The sequence below is a fragment of the Antechinus flavipes genome, chromosome 3 (genome assembly GCF_016432865.1).
Source record: "Antechinus flavipes isolate AdamAnt ecotype Samford, QLD, Australia chromosome 3, AdamAnt_v2, whole genome shotgun sequence".
Lineage (NCBI taxonomy): Eukaryota > Metazoa > Chordata > Mammalia > Dasyuromorphia > Dasyuridae > Antechinus > Antechinus flavipes.
In genome coordinates this window covers 508,015,894-508,033,281 of record NC_067400.1, presented here as the reverse complement: position 1 = coordinate 508,033,281, position 17,388 = coordinate 508,015,894, and the positions used below count along the sequence as shown (strand labels likewise).

The window sequence follows — 17,388 nt, the reverse complement described above, 5'->3', positions numbered from 1 at the left end:
AAGAGAAAAATCTGGAACTCAAAAAAATTCTTTAAAATGTAAAAAATTATCTTAAATGTAACTGGGGAAATATTAAATAAATAAATAAAATTTAAAATTAAAAATTAAAAAATTCTAAACTTTACCTTGCCTTTTGGAAAGAAGGAGATGAATGGCTGAAATATGGAGGAAAAATGAACAGGAAAGGAGGAGAATCAAAGGAATGTATGCAAAGAGCTTCATGCTTCTCCCTAAAGAAGTTATCTGTTTAGAGGGAGATCGACAGTGATGTGGGCAATTGCAACTGAAGAGGATTGGAAGCAGTTTGAAGAAGCTGCCATGGGGAAATGTCTAAGGAGCCAGGTAGAGCTGAAAGGTAGGCACTTGCTCTGATTCCATTTCAAATAATACTTACTGTAACAGAGCTTAGAAGTAAAATACTAAAGAAATTAGACTATAGTTTCTTCTCAGTCTGGGCCAGCATTCATTAAAAAAAAAAAATTTTTAAGACACCAGCACTCACAAGGAAATTGCTTCTCCTTTTGGAAAAGGGTGGGAATTTAAAAATTGCAATTACCTGACGTCATCCTGCCCAGGAGTGTATAAACAGGAGGAGGGTGATGCATAAGGGACAGTTCCCTCTGCTTGCAGGTAGGTGCAAGTGTTTCTCTCCCACAAGTAGAGACAATGGCAGCCCTCAGCTCTGTCCTGAAACATCTGCTGCTATTGCAGCTGCTGGGCCTCCAGGTGATACTTTTTTCAGGCTTGGTTGTAAGTGCCCCTGATGACTGCACCTTTCCTGAAAAGACGAACACAACCATCAACCTCTCCGTCAAGGCAGATTCCAACATTTACAAAACCAATAAAACTTACACAGGTGAGTAAGATCAATTGGCTCTTCAGCCGTGGCCTTTGTCACAGAGACTGACAGACAGAGAGAGACAGAGACAGAGAGAATCAGAGAGAGTCTCAAAGAGACAGAGAGAGTCAGAGGGAGTAAGAGAGACAATCAGAGAGAGACAGACAAAGTCAGAGGGAGTAAGAGAGAGACAGAGTCAGAGAGAGAGACAAAGAAAGTCAGAGAGAAAGACAGACAGACAGACAGACAGAGATAAAGACAGATACAGAGAGACATGAAGAGAAAGATGGCTAGCATTTTATAGTTTTGTGGGGACAAAACATGCAGAGCTCTATATCTCACTCTTGTCACAAGTGCTACTAGTGCAGTAATTGAAATTATGTTTAGGAGACAGAAGAAAAGGTCAGGGAGAATCTCCCTTTCACTAAAAGGCAACCATAGTATAATGGGAAACGCCCTAGATAGGATGTCAGCAGAAGTGAATTCTAATCTTGTCTCCGGCATAATAGCAGTGGGAGCTGGCATAGATCACTCTATTTCTCTGAAATTAAATTCTCTCATCTCTGAAATAAAGAAGGTGATCTCTGAGGTCTCTTATCTCTAAAATGCAATAATAATAATAATAACTTTTTTTCCATTGTCTTCTGTACTTTCCCCAGGCAGATCACAACCACAGGAGTCATTAAACCTCAATAAAATGAGTAACAGAAATTCCCTTGCTATCTTCAGTATAGATGAAGCTTTAGGGGTCTCTTCTTGTATTATCCAAGTAATTTCTTGAACTAGCAGAAACTACAAATAGGGGTGGTCATTGCCTGCTCTCTTGGGGGTCTTTCAGCTTCTAAGCCCTACAGATAGTATCTCTCTAGGTGGTAGTTGCTCTGTCATTCAGTCATGTCTGTGTGACCCCCTGCATTTTGTCCATGGGGTTTTCTTGGCAAATATACTGGAATAGTGTGCCATTTCCTTTTCCAGCATGTCCTCATTTTACAAATGAGGAACTGAGAAAAATAGCCAAGCCTGGTGTTCTATTCACTGTATGCCCTTCTAGCTAATATCTATGTTCTAGGTAAAACAACAATATCTTGCATCAATATGGTACTTAACAGTTTACCAAGTACTTTCTCATGATAACACTTTTGGGAAGCGGCATCAACATTCCTTAGCCAAGGCAAGGAAGCTGTGCCTCAAACACAAGTTTTCTGAGAACAGTCCTCTTTCCAATAAGCCAAAAAGGAGGAAATCAAGGCTTATGCACTAGTGATCCACAGGCTGCAGTATATAGAACATTATTTGGAGTAAAAGGCCTGGCTGTACCACTAGTTTAATAGTATACCAATTAAATAAAATAGTACCAAATGTTTAATAGTGACATTGGGCAATTTATTTTATTTTGCTGAACTAAAGTTTCCTCCTGTGTGAGATGAGGGGACTGTACTAGATAACTTCTGAGGTCCCTTCTATCTCTAAATATGTAATCCTAAAAGCAATTCAGACTTCAAGAATTATCTTTTAGAAGGTGAAAATACAAGCAATATTAGCATGTACCTTGTGTGCATTTTCTTTGGGGTTTCAGAGAAATTGCCCCACCAAAATTTCCATTTTAGACCAATTTAGACATTCTATAGGCTCTCCCCTTCTTCCCACTCCAGCACTCTTATTAGCCTGTTTGGGATCTAGGAAACTAATATTACTTGTACAAAGAATGAAGAAGTTAACTTTTGAAGCAGCATTGTTAACTCATCAAATAGGAAAGAAGCTGGAATGAGAGAAACCAGCATCAATATTACAAGTATTCGGTAAAAAACGTTTCTATGGTAGGAACTAAGAAAGATCATAAAGTGGAGTGAAAAAGAAGAAGAAATGAAATTGGGGGAAATAAGGAGTTGAAAAAGGGTAATAAGAGAAAATGTCAAGATTCCTTGTGTGAGAATGTAAAGGCAATTACAGAGAATTTTGGAGGAGTTATAGATAGCCACATACTCTTGTCTGAATAGAGACAGAAAGAGAGATGGAGACAGAGGGAAAGACCAAGTTTTAAGTTCTAATAGCTTAAAGCCTCTCTAAGATGTTTGGAACAATCTATAGATAATTAACATTTATAAAGAGCTTTAAGGTTCGCAAAGTACTTTAAAAAGATTTATTTCTTCTTCACGACGTTCTATTATTATCTCCATTTTACAGATGAGGAAACCAAGACAGAGGTTAAGTGATTTGCCCAATATCACACCACTAATCAGTGTTTGAAGTAGAGTTCAGACTTCAATTCAAGGTCCTGGTATTCTAGCTATTCACTATGTTCCCTCAAGAGGAAAGGGAAAACAGAGTAAGACATTATTTTAAATCATAGCATTATATACAGCTGTATTTTTACAGTAACAACAACTCACATTTGTATCCTCCTACAGTTATATCATCTTACAGTTTACACGATGCTTTACTCATGACAAACCTCTGAGGAAGCCAGTACAAGTATCATTGTTTCCATTTTAAACACAAGGGGCCTAAGTCTCAGAGAAAAGGTATGATTGACTCAGGGGGTCACAAAGCTCTTAAATGCTAAATCTGGGACTTTGAACTCCAGTCTCTCCTGGCTCCAAGACTAGACAAAGACTACTGTTGCCCCTCGTAGACAGAGAACACATACATAAATAGGACATACATAATTCATCTTACTCAAAGGAAGACTGACCTAGAACTCTCTAGGAGTTCTGGGCTTATACAGAAGTCTTTATTTTTTCCCCCTGTATTTGAATCTTTGTTGCAATCAATGAATGGCTGAGCCAGAAAGACCTCTGATCCCAGAGCTGGAACATGATGGACACTCCTGGATAGTGCTGGTCAATCTCTCTTTGAGTGAGATGGACGCTTATTGACTAGACTAAGAGATGAGCAGGGAGCAAGAAATTTGGAACAGATTAGAATTGGGAAGGAAAGGGATAAAAGAAAGATGATAATAATGTTTGAGGAGTGGGGTAAAATCTTTTGTTTTCAAGTTTTCTCTTGGTTCGGTATGTACATAGTCATGATACCTGGGCTTTAATAGTTACAAGATGGATTCATCTGGACTTGGCTCTTTTCAATAATGAGGTGATTCAAGTTAATTCCAATAGAATTGTGATGGAGAGAGCCATTTGTATCCAAGAGAGGACTATAGAGACTGAGTATGGATCACAACATAGTATTTTTATCTTTTTGTTGTTGTTTGTTTGCTTGGTTTTTTGTTCTTGTGGTTTTTTTCTCCTTTTGATCTGGTTTGTCTTGCACAGCATGAAGGATATGGAAAATATGTTTAGAAGAATTGCACATGTTGCCTATATTGGATTGCTTGCTGTCTTGGGTGAGGGGAGAAGAGAAGGGGGGGAAATGGAACACAAGGTGCAAAGGTGAATGTTGAAAACTATCTTTGCATGTATTTGGAAAAATTAAAAACTATTTAAAAATGATTCATTACAAGAAGGAATCACCCCACCAATAATATTCTCTTTAGAACAAGTCAATATTGGTAGAGTTAAATTTATCTGGATGTTGGCTTTAGTTTCTCTATTGTACAGGCCGGGAGAACTTGACTTGGCTAGATTCCCTACGGAATCTTAAGCTTCTACACTCTGCTGGGTACACAGCTTTATCAGCTAACCTTAGCACTCAGCACTGAAAACTTCAGAAGTAAAAAGCATTGTCCCTACCTTTAAGGAGGTTGCAAAATGAAAATGACTGAAAGAAGGGTAAATGTTATAAAACTGTGTATAATTCAAAACCAAAACACATTGCACAAAGCATTGAAGTATAATAGAATGCTAGACTCGGGAAAAACTGGGTTCAAATCCTATTTCAGACACCAACTGGATGTCTTTAGGCAAATCTGTGAGCCTCTGTTTCCTCAATTGTAAAATGAGGATAATAATTGTATCTGCCTCATAAAGTTGTTCTAAGAATCAAATGAGATAATATATGTAAACCTTGAAGCACCATATGAATGTGAGTTATTATTGTTGTTGCATAGCCTATAAAATACTGTGAGAATTCAGAAAAAGAATAGATGAGAAAGAGCTGAAAGTGTCAAAGAAGGCTTCATGGAAGAGAAAGGATGGGTCAGATTTGGATGAGCAAGGAGGAGTCAATATGAGCAAAGATAATAATGAGGGGAATGAGTGAGAAAGGAGTGTCAAGAGACACAGATGTGAAGAGAGTGTCATGATTAAAGACATTCAAATAGAAGAATTGGCCCGAGTGACTAATCAGGCAAGGGGGATGAGTCACAGGAATCAGAGATGAGTCCAACACTCATCCCATTGCCAGAGCAGCTGTGATATCCAGATACAGGACAGATAAGGGGATTTTCCTCAATGAGTCAGCTCAGTATAAGAATGAAGGCCTCTTACTTCCTATTTCAAAAGATCTGACTTCATCCATGAAAGTATTTTCTCTGAAATAAAATCTAATTGTCCCAATAATTTTACAAGATTGTTTTTATTTAGACATTTTAGTTGTGTAGGATTTTCCATGACTCCATTTGAGGCTTTCTTGGCAAAGATACTTGAATGGTTTGCCATTTCCTTCTTCAGCTCATTTGACAGATGAGAAAACTGAGGAAAACAAGGTGAAGTAACTTATGCAAGGTCATACAATTAACAAGTATCTGAAGACATAGTTGAACTAAGGTTCTCCTAACTCAAGGGCAGCAATCTATCCATTGCACTACCTGCGCAGTTTAATAACGTTGATAATGATCATTATCATCATCATCATCATCATAATCCTATTCTGGTGAGGAAACTCTCCACCTTACCAAAACTGACTCTCACCAAGCCTGTAATGGAAGACTTTCCAGCCTGGTAGCAACAGCCCCAGTTTGGAAAGTTCTCACAATCTTTGGAAATCCAGGATCACCACTGTGCTATGAGGAAGCATCAGAACCAAACTTGACTAGAAAAGCTACCACTTTTTCTCTAAGAAAATACTAGAATTTAAATATGAATATTTTCTCTCCTTTATGTGGGGGGAAATGTGAAGGATTATCAGAAGATTGAGAAGGTCCCTGAGAAGTAAAAGCTTGAGGTTGGGAGTTCATACTTAAGTCCCAAGTGCTCTTTTTGTGTAGTTTACCTATAGGACAAACATTTATTAAGCACCAGTTATGTACAGAGCATCCAACTAACTAGTTCTTCTCAAAGGAATAGATTTCAGCTTATGATCCAAGATTCATAGACTTAGATCCACAAGAGAATTAGAAGATTGAGTGTAGCTTCATTTTTTAAATAGATGAGGAAAGTGATTCCTTCATTTTACAGATGAATGGAACTGAGGTCAGAGTAGCTGTGCCTTCCTCAAGGTAGCACAGGCAGCAAGAGACAGCATGGCATTTTATAGGATCACGTGCAGGTTTTTAAGCCAGAAGTCCTCAATTCAAATCCAGCTTCTGACATTTATTAGCAGTGTGACAAGGAACAAGTCAATTATCCTGACCAGCTTCTGGTTCTTCAACCATAACCATTCTTTTTCCTCATCTGTAAAATGAGTTGAAGAAAGAAATGGCAAACCACTATAGTATCTTTGCCAAGAAAATCCCAAATGGCATTATGACCAATCAAATACCACTGAAATGCTAAACAACAAAAATCATCACTAATAAAAGCTAACATTAATGAAGTTTACAGAACAATTTAAACATATTATCCCAATTGAGATGATCCTCACAGAAATCCTATAAAGCAGGTGTCTGAATGTAATTAAATACCCTGACCAAGGTCATATAGCTAGTTAGTGCCTGAGGATTCAAGCCCATTTTTCTAACCCTAAGTCTGGCACTCTGTCAATTTACTAAACAACTCAGCAATGTTTTGCCTATATTGGAGAGAGAATTAGGAGGAAAGGAAAGAGGAGTCAGAAAGATAAGTTGCAAAATTTTCTTTATATCCTCCACCCCAAATCAAATCCATAAATAATTCCCAAGCACCTTCCTTGGATACATCCAGACCTGTAGAACTAGACAAAATCCCACCCTGGCTTCTAAGCTGGGTGATTTTGTGCTAGTGGAGAAGTGGAAGTGGCACAAGGAGAGTCTGAGCGGCACTGGGTATGGTAACATGGCTAGCTGTTCAAAGGCTGTCCTCTGACCTTACACATCCTCTGCCACACATCTGGCAGCTAATCACAAAGCCTGGGATTGTTATAGCTGGTCTTTCCAGATGCAAGACATAGTTGTATTCATTCAGGTCTTCATAATTCCTGTGACTTTCCTTTAAAGATAAAAAGCTTACATATGTTTTAATCATTTCTTACTAGTGACTTTTTCTCAGAATGAGAACTTATATTCTGTGATCCTGCAAGCTGTGGACAAGTACAACAAGTCAATTGGCCATTGGGAAAATCCTGATCACCTGTGCAATGACTCTGTCTTCTACCAAGTGAAGAATTTCAATAGAACCAGCTTCCAGGCAAATTGGACATCCCCTCATAACTCAGACATCAATGAAGTTGAAATACGGTAAGATAAAGACTTTCAGTTTAGGTTTTTGGTAGGGATTTTTGTTTGGTTTCTGTGAGGGAAGTAGAGTAGAGAAAGTTTTCAAAAAAGTAAAGTAGAGAGAAAAGAGTGTGATTTTCTTCAATAAGAGCCAATGGCAATTCAGAATAGACCTGGACTGGAAATCCATTTTTTTGCACCCCAGGAATCAACTGTGATCTGAGTAATATACAGTGATATTTAGAGACATCATGTGGACTCAATCCTTCTGTGTAGTTCATAGATATTTTCATATATATTTATATTTTTCACATATATTTTTTCATAAACATACACATATATGTATATGTATAGATGTGTATATACACATATATTTGTAAGTATTATAGATAATATATATATGCAATAGTTTAAAAGCAGAAAGGGTCCTATCTAGTCTGCCCCCTTCATTTTACAGATGGGGAAAAGAGACCTGAAATGATAAAAATCACACAATTAATAAGAAGCAGGATTTGAACCAAGGGTTTTTGACTTCAAAGCCAGTGCTCTTTTCTTTGTACCATGTTGTCTAATTTTTCAGTATAACATCTTAAGAGAAAATCAGTAGGTGCAATAATGGAAGAAGAAAATATTAATTTCTTAACTGTTTGGGAATTAATGTCATTGTGATAAAGGTAACATTCTCTCAAGCAAAAGTGCTTGAGCCAATCCCTGCCTGAAGGCTAACAGGGGTCTGCCATGGCATCTTAACTCTCTCTCCTTCCTCACTGTCTCCTGGCAGCTATTGAGTTTCTTCCTTAGAATCACTCTTTGGCAGGGAAGTTTTCCCACACATGTTCTGAGTCTATCTTTTTCCCCATGAAAGTATTTGACTACAGTGTCACTATGGGTGCCAGATAAACATTTGCTAGTAGCAATGGGACAATGAAGACAGCCAAGCACTCCTGCTAGTTGGTTGAATTAGATCCTTTGAGGGGAGGGCTGGATATTTTCATGGGGTAGTGAATTGTCAACAGAATGATTCAGGGGAGCAGAATCTCAAGTGAAACTGACCTGCCAGTCAAAGGATGGTTGCAACCGTGGTTCAGTAGCCAGACAAAATTGGGTAAGATAACATATCTCCTTTCATTTCAGATCATTAAAGCTTCCACACCCCCAGTTAGAAATGGAAGCTCAGGCTGTAACTAACTAGAAGCAAAGCAGTCAGTTCCCACTGGCTTCTCTTTTCCAAATAAGCAGCTCAAATTCTCAGAAATCCCTGATAACTCAGATATCCTTCCACAAATACTGTCTTTTCCCTGGTGCTGTAGAATGTCGATGTTTAGAAAAATCTTTCTTCAGTTAGGTTGGGTTTAGAGCTGGCAAGGTTTTTAGAGATTGTTGTTCAGTTGTTTTTCAATTATGTCTATCTCTTAATAGCGTCATTTAGGGTTTTTTGAGCAGAGATACCAGAATGGTTTGCTATTTCCTTCTCCAGCTCATTTTACAGATGAGGAAACTGAGGCAAACAGGGCTAAATAACTTGCCCAGAGTCATATAGCTAGTTAGTGTCTGAGGCCAGATTTCAATGCAGGAAGATGAATTTTCCTGACTCGAGGGCCAACACTCTATCTCCTATATGACCTAACTGCTCTAGCTGCCATTTTAGAGGTTATAGCAGCTCAAAGACAGCAGGAACCTCAGAGGCCATCTAGTCTACTTCATACCTGAACAAGAATTCCCTCTATAAAATATCTTTCCTTTTTTCAACCTCTAAGTAGTCAATTTTTGTTTTAAAACTTCTAGCCAGAGAACCTACTCCCTGCTCTTTTCTTGTCCTCCCAACCACAACCCACAAGTCTTTTCTCCCTATTAAGTATTCCTAGTTTTTTGGTCAACTTGAGGCTATTCACTACCGTGGCTGTCCTCCTTACATTTTCCATCTTATCAATCTCCTTCCCAAAATGTGCTACCTAGAACTGAACAAAACACTTCTACTGTCATCTGACCAAGATGTAGTTCTCCAGAAAAATTATGTCCTACTCCTAAACCCTATTCTGCTACTTTCATTAGTAATTTTGAAAAAATATTTTTCAAACTGTTATATAATATTGTTGGGGCAGTTATATGGCAGTGGATAGAGTGTTGGGCCTAGAGTCCAGAAGATTCATCTTCCCAAGTTCAAATCTGGCCTCAGATATTTACTAGCTGTATGACCCTGGGTATGACACTTAACCCTGTAAGCCTCAATTTCTTAATCTGTAAGATGAGCTAGAGAAGAAAATACTCCAATATCTCTACCAAGAAAACCTCAAATGGGATCATGAACAGTTGGACATAACTGAACATCAATAATCATACTATTGAGTCATTAAGCTATCTATTATTTAGATTTCTACTTTTTTTCAAATTAACTATTCTCTTGCTATACCACCTCATTAAATTTAACATCTTTATTTCACAAGTAGTTATAAATAAGGATTATTGAATTTTTCCTATGAATAGAGATTAATAAAAGACAAACATTTTTGTGTTGAAATATGGATTCAAATATTTTGTGGGGCTTGTTTGATTTTTCAAACTAATTGAAGATGAATGGTACATGGGGTAGTAGGAGGTAAGGGGGAGGCCACATGGAATAGAGGAATCAAAGAGAACTAATAAGTGGTTATTGAGCACTAGTATATTTTTTATCACTTTCCTAGGCACTATGGATCAAAAAAAGAATTGTACACAGTACAAGGATTTTATGGTCTAGTTGGAGAAAAAAGACATAACTGGGAAGCAATTTGTGATATATCACCAATTATCATTGATGTTTGACATCTGGTGAACCTCAACATTTCACATTGCCATAATAAATAAAAGGCTTTGCCTTCTTCACTGTGTCTCACAAACAAACTAAATAAGTAAATAAACACAATAGAAAGCTACAAGGTATGTAATAAGGAACTAATGGTGCTCTACTATAGAAAGAAGGCAAAAATAATTAAACAAGGGAGATTTCAAAGTGAATTTGGGCCATCAGGGAAGCCTTCCCTAAAGAGGCCATTCGAAGGATTGTTTCAGATTACAATGCCAATGGAAGACAGTCCCCAATTCACATTTTCTATGGATGTAATCAAACAATAGCTATTTTGTATACCCAGTTCTTCTATCTGATGTACATATAGCTTAGATGAACTCTTTCTCCATGAAAGAGAAAAATATGAAATAGATTTAGCTTCTCCCCATCTCCTGTTGTTTATCTTTCCACAGAGCCTTTACCTTCTATTTCAACAATGGAGCCACCTTCTCTTCATTCAAACTGTTCAGAAAAGGTGAGTTATTTTGGAGTGTCTTGGTGTGATGAATTGGAAAAAGACCTCAAAGCCAGAAAAACTCAGGTCTTACTTCTGACATATACCGGTTGAAATGGCTCAGAGGAAAGTCACTTAATCTGTCCAAAATTCTAGGTAAATCTCTTAGAATATAAATTGTAATAAAGGTGATAACCAGTAGTGGGAGGAGTTACCTCATCTGGGAATTCTCTATGCCTATGAAATCATAGTCTATCCTTGCTTTCAGAGATTAGTTTAGGGTTTGGAGGGCTTGGCATGGGCAGATGGAGGGAATTTTTTTTTTAATGCAAGAGCTAGAAGGAATCTTCAAAAGCATCTAGTCCAACACCCTCATTTACAAAAAAGAAAAGTAAGGCTCACAAAAGACAAGCAAACTACCCACCACATTATTCAGAGTAGCAATGACAGAGCCAGAATACAACCCAGGAGTCCCAAGTCCCAGCACTTTCCATTATGCCTCACTTCATCTGTTCCATTTCTAACAGGGAGGGCTAATTGGAATCCCTATGGGGCCTCAGGAAGAAGTATCAATTATTCCTACTTTACAACCTCGGCCCCCTTCTAGCTTGGAAAATGAGTTTTTCCTTCTAAGTCACATCCAAACAGCTGGGCTCTAAAGCAGCCTTCCTGGTCTCTTGTGTCTTAGGAAGTTGTCTCTTCCTCTTTCAGAACATATACTTATAAAGGTGTCACAAATACAACATGCAGGTCATTTTTTCAATTAAATATTTAACTAAGAAGTTCACTTAAAAACAGGAAACTGATTAGATCTGATCCAATAACATACTCTCCTCTTTGGTAACCAGCAGCACAAGATTGAAAGTTAACAATGAAAAACAAAGTGAATAGTCGGTAGTTCTGCCAACCGCTTGTCATAAAACATGTTAAAGGGAAAATCTATTTTCAACAACAAATTTAGAAGTGGTTAGAGATCATGCAACCCAGAATACTCCCGGAGGGCTTTAACCACATGCAATTACATTTCACAAGCTCCTTCTCTTAGTGTTGTTTTTCTGGCTGGCAAGGTTTGGCACTTGCTGTTTTCCTTCCTCTTAAGTATAGCTTATTTTTCTGTAAATTCCATGAGTATAAAGGGCTAAGAAAGAAAATAGTTTTGTTCCTAGTCACTACCTCTTGAGTTGCAAGTCAACAAAATCCTTCAATGTAAAGAAGATTGGAAACTTTGGTTCTTGCTCAAACCCACCTGCTCCAAGAGATACCCAGAAAACAGTTGTCATGAGGAAATGCTGAATAAGGTATTCTAGCATGACAAGAGTGGAAGTGACAAAATATCAGAATGTGACAGCATTGCAGTATACATCCAGAGGGAAAAAAAAAAAAAAGCTAAAACATAGGGACTAGTTTAGGATTCCACTGACATTTAAATTTCCCAAATGAAGGAACAGCCCTACACACACACAATGCAGGTCAGACTGAAATTTTGGAGAGTTTCCTAGAGTCCAGCTTCTTAAACTGTGGTCTGAGACTTCATGCAGGATTTCATAACTAAATGTGGAGGTCACAAAATTATGACATCATTAAGCATTTGATTTGTATACATACTTTACACATCTATAAAACTAGGGTCACATAAAAATTTCTCTGGCAAAAAGGGGTCACAAGTAGAAAAAGTTTAAGAAGTCCTGACCTAGAGCAATGATGTCAAACTCATTTTTAATAATATTTTATTTTTTCCCAATTAGGTATCAAGATTTTTAGTATTCATTTTTACAATATTTGGGGTTCTATTTTTTTTTTCCTTTTCTCTTCTCCCTTCTTCTAAAATGGTAGGGAGTTTTATATAGTTTATATATGTGCTATCATATAAAACATATTTCCATATTAGTCACAGTTGTGGAAAAAGAAACAGATCAAAAAGAAAAAAACATAAGAAAGAATAAAGTAAGTGAAAAAATATGCTCTGATCTGCATTCAGAGTCCATCAGTTCTTTATCTAGTTAAGGATAGCATTTTCTTTTGTGAGTCATTTGCACTTGTCTTGGATGATTATGTTGCTGAGAAGTATATCATGCTCCTTCTCAAAAGAAGGCATGTTCCTGAGTAAACCTCAGACCTCCTTCTCCTTATTCCATAAACCCAAATTCCCTTTGTTGCTGTTCAGCCATGAAAGACTCTTCGTGTTTTCTTGGCAAAGATACAAAAGTGGTTTTCCACTTTCTTCTCCAGCTCATTCTACAGATAAGGAAACTGAGGCAAACAGAGCTTAATTGACCTGTCATGGGTCAGTCACACACTTAGTAAGTAGCTGAGCCATGAATCTTCCTGACTGAAGGTCTAGCATTCTGTGCACCATAGTGCCACCTAACTGTTCCCAAACTGTTAAAATACACAAATATTGTGGAGTGGTCATTATCTTGTTTCTCCTAAATGAAGGTTCTGAATATAACAAGACCTGAGTCAAGCTATCCCATAGATGTAGGCCATATTAAACCTTGATTACTCCAAAGTTCCAGGCATAGAGAATCAAATTATAATTCAGTTCACTGTATTTGGGATTGCCTAATACTTGTGTATGGATCCTTGATCCTAAGAAATCTACAAGTGTGATATCCTTAATATTATTAGATTCTTGCCTTTTGATAGTAAACAAGCTTTAGTCCTAGACCTACATTCATTGCTGTTGAGCCCTTTGAAACAAGTTGGAAGGAAGGAAAATAGCATTACAAATAATATTGATGCTGTGATTAAAAATTATGTTGTTCTCTGAGGTACCATTTCACACCTTTCAAATTGGCTAAGATGACAGAAAAAGATAATGATAAAATTTGGAAGGTATGTGGGAAAATTGGGACACCAATACATTGTTAGTAGAATTGTGAACTGATTCAATCATTCTGGAGAGCAATTTGCCACTATGCTCAAAGGACTATAAAGCTGTATATCTCTACTGGATGTGTATCCTAAAGAGATCATAAAAAAGGAAAAAGAACCCACGTATACAAAAATGTTTGAAGCAGCCCTTTCTGTAGTGGCAAGGAACTGGAAATTGAGAGGATGCCCACCAGTTGAAGAATGACTGAATAAATTACGGCATATTAATGTAATGGGCTATCATTGTTCTATATGAAATGATAAGTGGACTGATTTCAGAAAAGCCTAAAGAGACTTACATAAAGGTAAGCAAAGTGAATACAAAAGAACATTGTACACAACAACAACAAAATTATGATGATCAACTCTGATGGACTTGGTTTTTTTCATCACTGAGGTGATTTCAAGACAATTCCAATAGACTTGTGATAGAAAGAGCCATCTATATTCAAAAAAAGTTCTATGGAGATTGAATGTGACTTAAAGCATAGTATTTTGGGGGGTTTGTTGTTGTTGTTTGCTTGTGTATTTTTCTTTCTAGTTTTTTTTTCCTTTTAATCTGATTTTTCTTGCACAGCATGATAAATATGGAAATATGTTTAGAAGAATTGCATATGTTTAACCTGTATTGGAATGCTTCCTGTCTAGGAGAGGGAAGAGAGAGGGAGAAAAATTTGGGACAAAAGGTTTTGCAAAAATTGAAATACTGAAAGATTAGCTTTGCATATATTTGGAAAAATAAAAAGCTATTAAAAAGAAATAAAATAAAATTACCAAAACAAAGAAGAAAAATAATTAATGCATTTAAATACAATTGAATAATATTAATATTGTCATTCTTGTGCATAGTGCATTTAACTAAAATTCTACTATTAAAAATAATATTGATACCTTTTAAAGATTTATAATATTAAAATAATAATAGAATTTAAAGTTTGCTTTTAATTATTACTCATTTTTTTACACTTTTAACTATTACTTCATTTTATCCTCACAGTTCTGGAAGGTAGGTCCTATTACATCCCTATTTTATAGATAAAGAAACTAAGGCAGACAGAGGTTAAATAACTGGCCCAGGGTCACATAGCTCGTAACTTTCTAAAGCTTAATTTGAACTCAGCTTCCTAATTTCAGATCCAGGGAACAGAAATCTATGGTGCCATCAAGCCCTTCCAATATTAAAACAAAGACACATGATATATGTAGTAGAAGTAGCCTTGAACTTGGAATCATAGATAGCTATGTGATGATGAATAAATCATCTATCTTTTTTTGTCCTCAGTTTCTTTATCTGAAGAATAGAGATATCAATATATTACTTACCTCATAGGCTTTTTGTAAGAGCACTTTATGTATCATAAAGCAACATGGAAATGTCATCTATTGTTATTAACATTAATAATAAAAACCAAGTAGAATTAATATCAGAATTAACATTCTGAAGCCAGAGTTCACTACAATAATTTCTCCCCTCTAAAATCCTGACAATCCTGCTTGATTATTATTGTTGTTAGTATTAAAATAGTTAACTATTTTCAGATAGCTTACATTATTATAGTGTTATATTGTTGTATCATTATATATAGTTTATATATAAAGCTCCAAATAATTATTTATATATTATATAATATATACATTATATATTATACATACTATATTGTGTAATATAGTAAATATAACATCTATAAAATAATTTTATAGCTATAATATCACATTAGTTTATATTACTATAGCGCTTTATTTTATACAGAATGTTTTTACGATAAACTCAAATTGTGTGATCTATCAAATGTGATATATTGATTTATTTCCCTTTCAATAGTTCTTCCATGTACTAGCCTAGCAGTGATCCTAATGTTTGGTCTTTCTTTTCCAGCATCAACCCCATGGCTAATCACTCCCAAAAGCTCTGCCCAGACAGTCTATAGCAATTTATTCATTGACATCATTCAGTCCCTGTTCGTCTATTTCAGCTGCAAACTGATCTCCTAAAGAACCATGTACTCTGGCACCATTTACCTTCTTTTCCTCTTGAGCCAAGATGTGAAGACCATGTGAATGAATGTTCCACATTGCCACAATGTATGACTGTTACAATGTAAGTCTGACTGTAGCAGAGACAGAAAATTCACTCCACACACAGTGCTAGGGATCTGACAATCCCACTAGATGGTAAAATTAAGCTATGTAAAATAGCCAAATAGATCTCTGGAACTGGAAATTAGGCTTTTTCTTCTTCTATCCAGGCAAGCCAGGTAAAAAAAAAGGCATGGATGATAGCAGTAGCCATTTGGCCAGAGTGTAAATTAAGGTTGTTCCTGAATTATCACTTTGATGGCCAACCTCACTCGCATCCAAGCCTTACTTGGTGCCAAATGATTCCCCGGTAGCTTTGAAAGTCATTGAAGGAATGGCCAGGAGGGACAAATTTCTGGTCCAAATTTATCCAGACTATTTAAAATGTTTTCATTTGATAGCATTTTTAATTTATTGAGGAAGAAAGTAAATGAGCTGAAATCAGTCCTTCTGCTACTGGAAAACTCTCATTTCCTTCAAACTGGCAGATTTGTGAAGGGCAACATAGGAAAAGACAATGTTTGGCCAACCAGTCTGGAGAGATAGAGAGAAAAGGCAGAGAATGATAATTTTAAAAATTAATTTTTTTATTTCCAATTAAATTTTTTTAATATTGTACCCCGTGAATTATAAGAATAAACTAGATAAATTGATACAATAAAAAAAATCCTAACATAATCCCCTATTCATTTTCACTTACAACAGAGAATATGACACCAATTTCTTATTTATAAATCAGGGCATTAGGAAAGTGGAATTGTGTATTTTTTGGTTTCAATGTTTGTTTTGGGGTTGTTTTTTAAGTTCAAGGCCAGATACAATGGTTGATAATATCTCAACAATCCTTTTCCTACACACCAGACTACTGGCCATTTCCCCTTCCAAATAATTTTTTTAGGAAAATTTGCGTAATTTGTATACATAAAGAAGATACAAGAATCCTAAAATCAAATTTATTACAAGCCAAAAACTCTTGTGCTATATATTGAATAAAGATTTTTGTTTTCGTTTAACATATGCTACAAATGATCAGATTTCTTTCATAACCTAATAAACCATCATTCTTTTCCAGTTGCCTCAAAGTCTTTTTGGGGGGAAAGAAAGTAGATAATTCTAACTATAAAACATACATTAAAAAGATCTTTTCTGTCTCCTAAGGACTATGTGATTTTCCTCCGGTTTTCTCATTTTTATATGCATCTCTGTCCTCTGCTGTAAACCTAATGCTGCTCAGCATCTCTCTGTGTTAAAGTTTTTCTTGTGCAAATAGGTGATATTCTTATTCATGTAAGCTTGGACGAACTGGATACCATGGAAACTGAGGGAGTCTAGCAATGACTCCTAATAATCTAGGAAGCTTTGCCTTCAAACAAAGAAATAAACTAGTAAATCTGGTGATTCTTTGTCCAGAAGTGGTATTCACCATTTGTCAAATGACTGCCAGCTGTGTATCTTTCCAGAGATTGCCATGCTCCACTCCACAAATATGTTCTTTCTTTGGTAGAAACCTGAAATTCCATTATGGCAGCTCTGTCTTTTCACATAAAGTTCTAACTTTTGTCAATTAGCCAATACTTGGGAAAATTGTGAAATATGTGATGTTCATGACCTCATGTCCTAAACTTTTTTTTCCCACGTGTAATGTCAACACCCTACCCCTTTCTTCTTCCCTCCCTCTCTCCCTCCCTCTCTTTCTGGCTCTGGCTCTGGCTCTGGCTCTGGCGCTAGCGCTGGCTCTCTTCTCCTCTCTCTCTCTCTCTCTCTCTCTCTCTCTCTCTCTCTCTCTCTCTCTCTTCTCTCTCTTTCTCTCTCTCACACACACACACTCACACACACACACACACACACATACACAC

At 36.5% G+C, this 17,388-nt stretch overlaps 1 protein-coding gene across 1 annotated transcript; it reads left to right on the top strand.

Annotated features, from left to right (window-relative positions):
- The first annotated feature begins 607 nt into the window (after window positions 1-607).
- On the top strand, window positions 608-16,603 carry PLET1 (placenta expressed transcript 1). The gene is made up of 4 exons (XM_051986975.1): window positions 608-856; window positions 7,124-7,325; window positions 10,542-10,603; window positions 15,333-16,603. The coding sequence occupies exons 1-4, from the start codon at window positions 667-669 to the stop codon at window positions 15,446-15,448; spliced, it is 570 nt and encodes a 189-aa protein (XP_051842935.1). The 5' UTR covers window positions 608-666; the 3' UTR covers window positions 15,449-16,603.
- The last annotated feature ends 785 nt before the right edge of the window (window positions 16,604-17,388 follow it).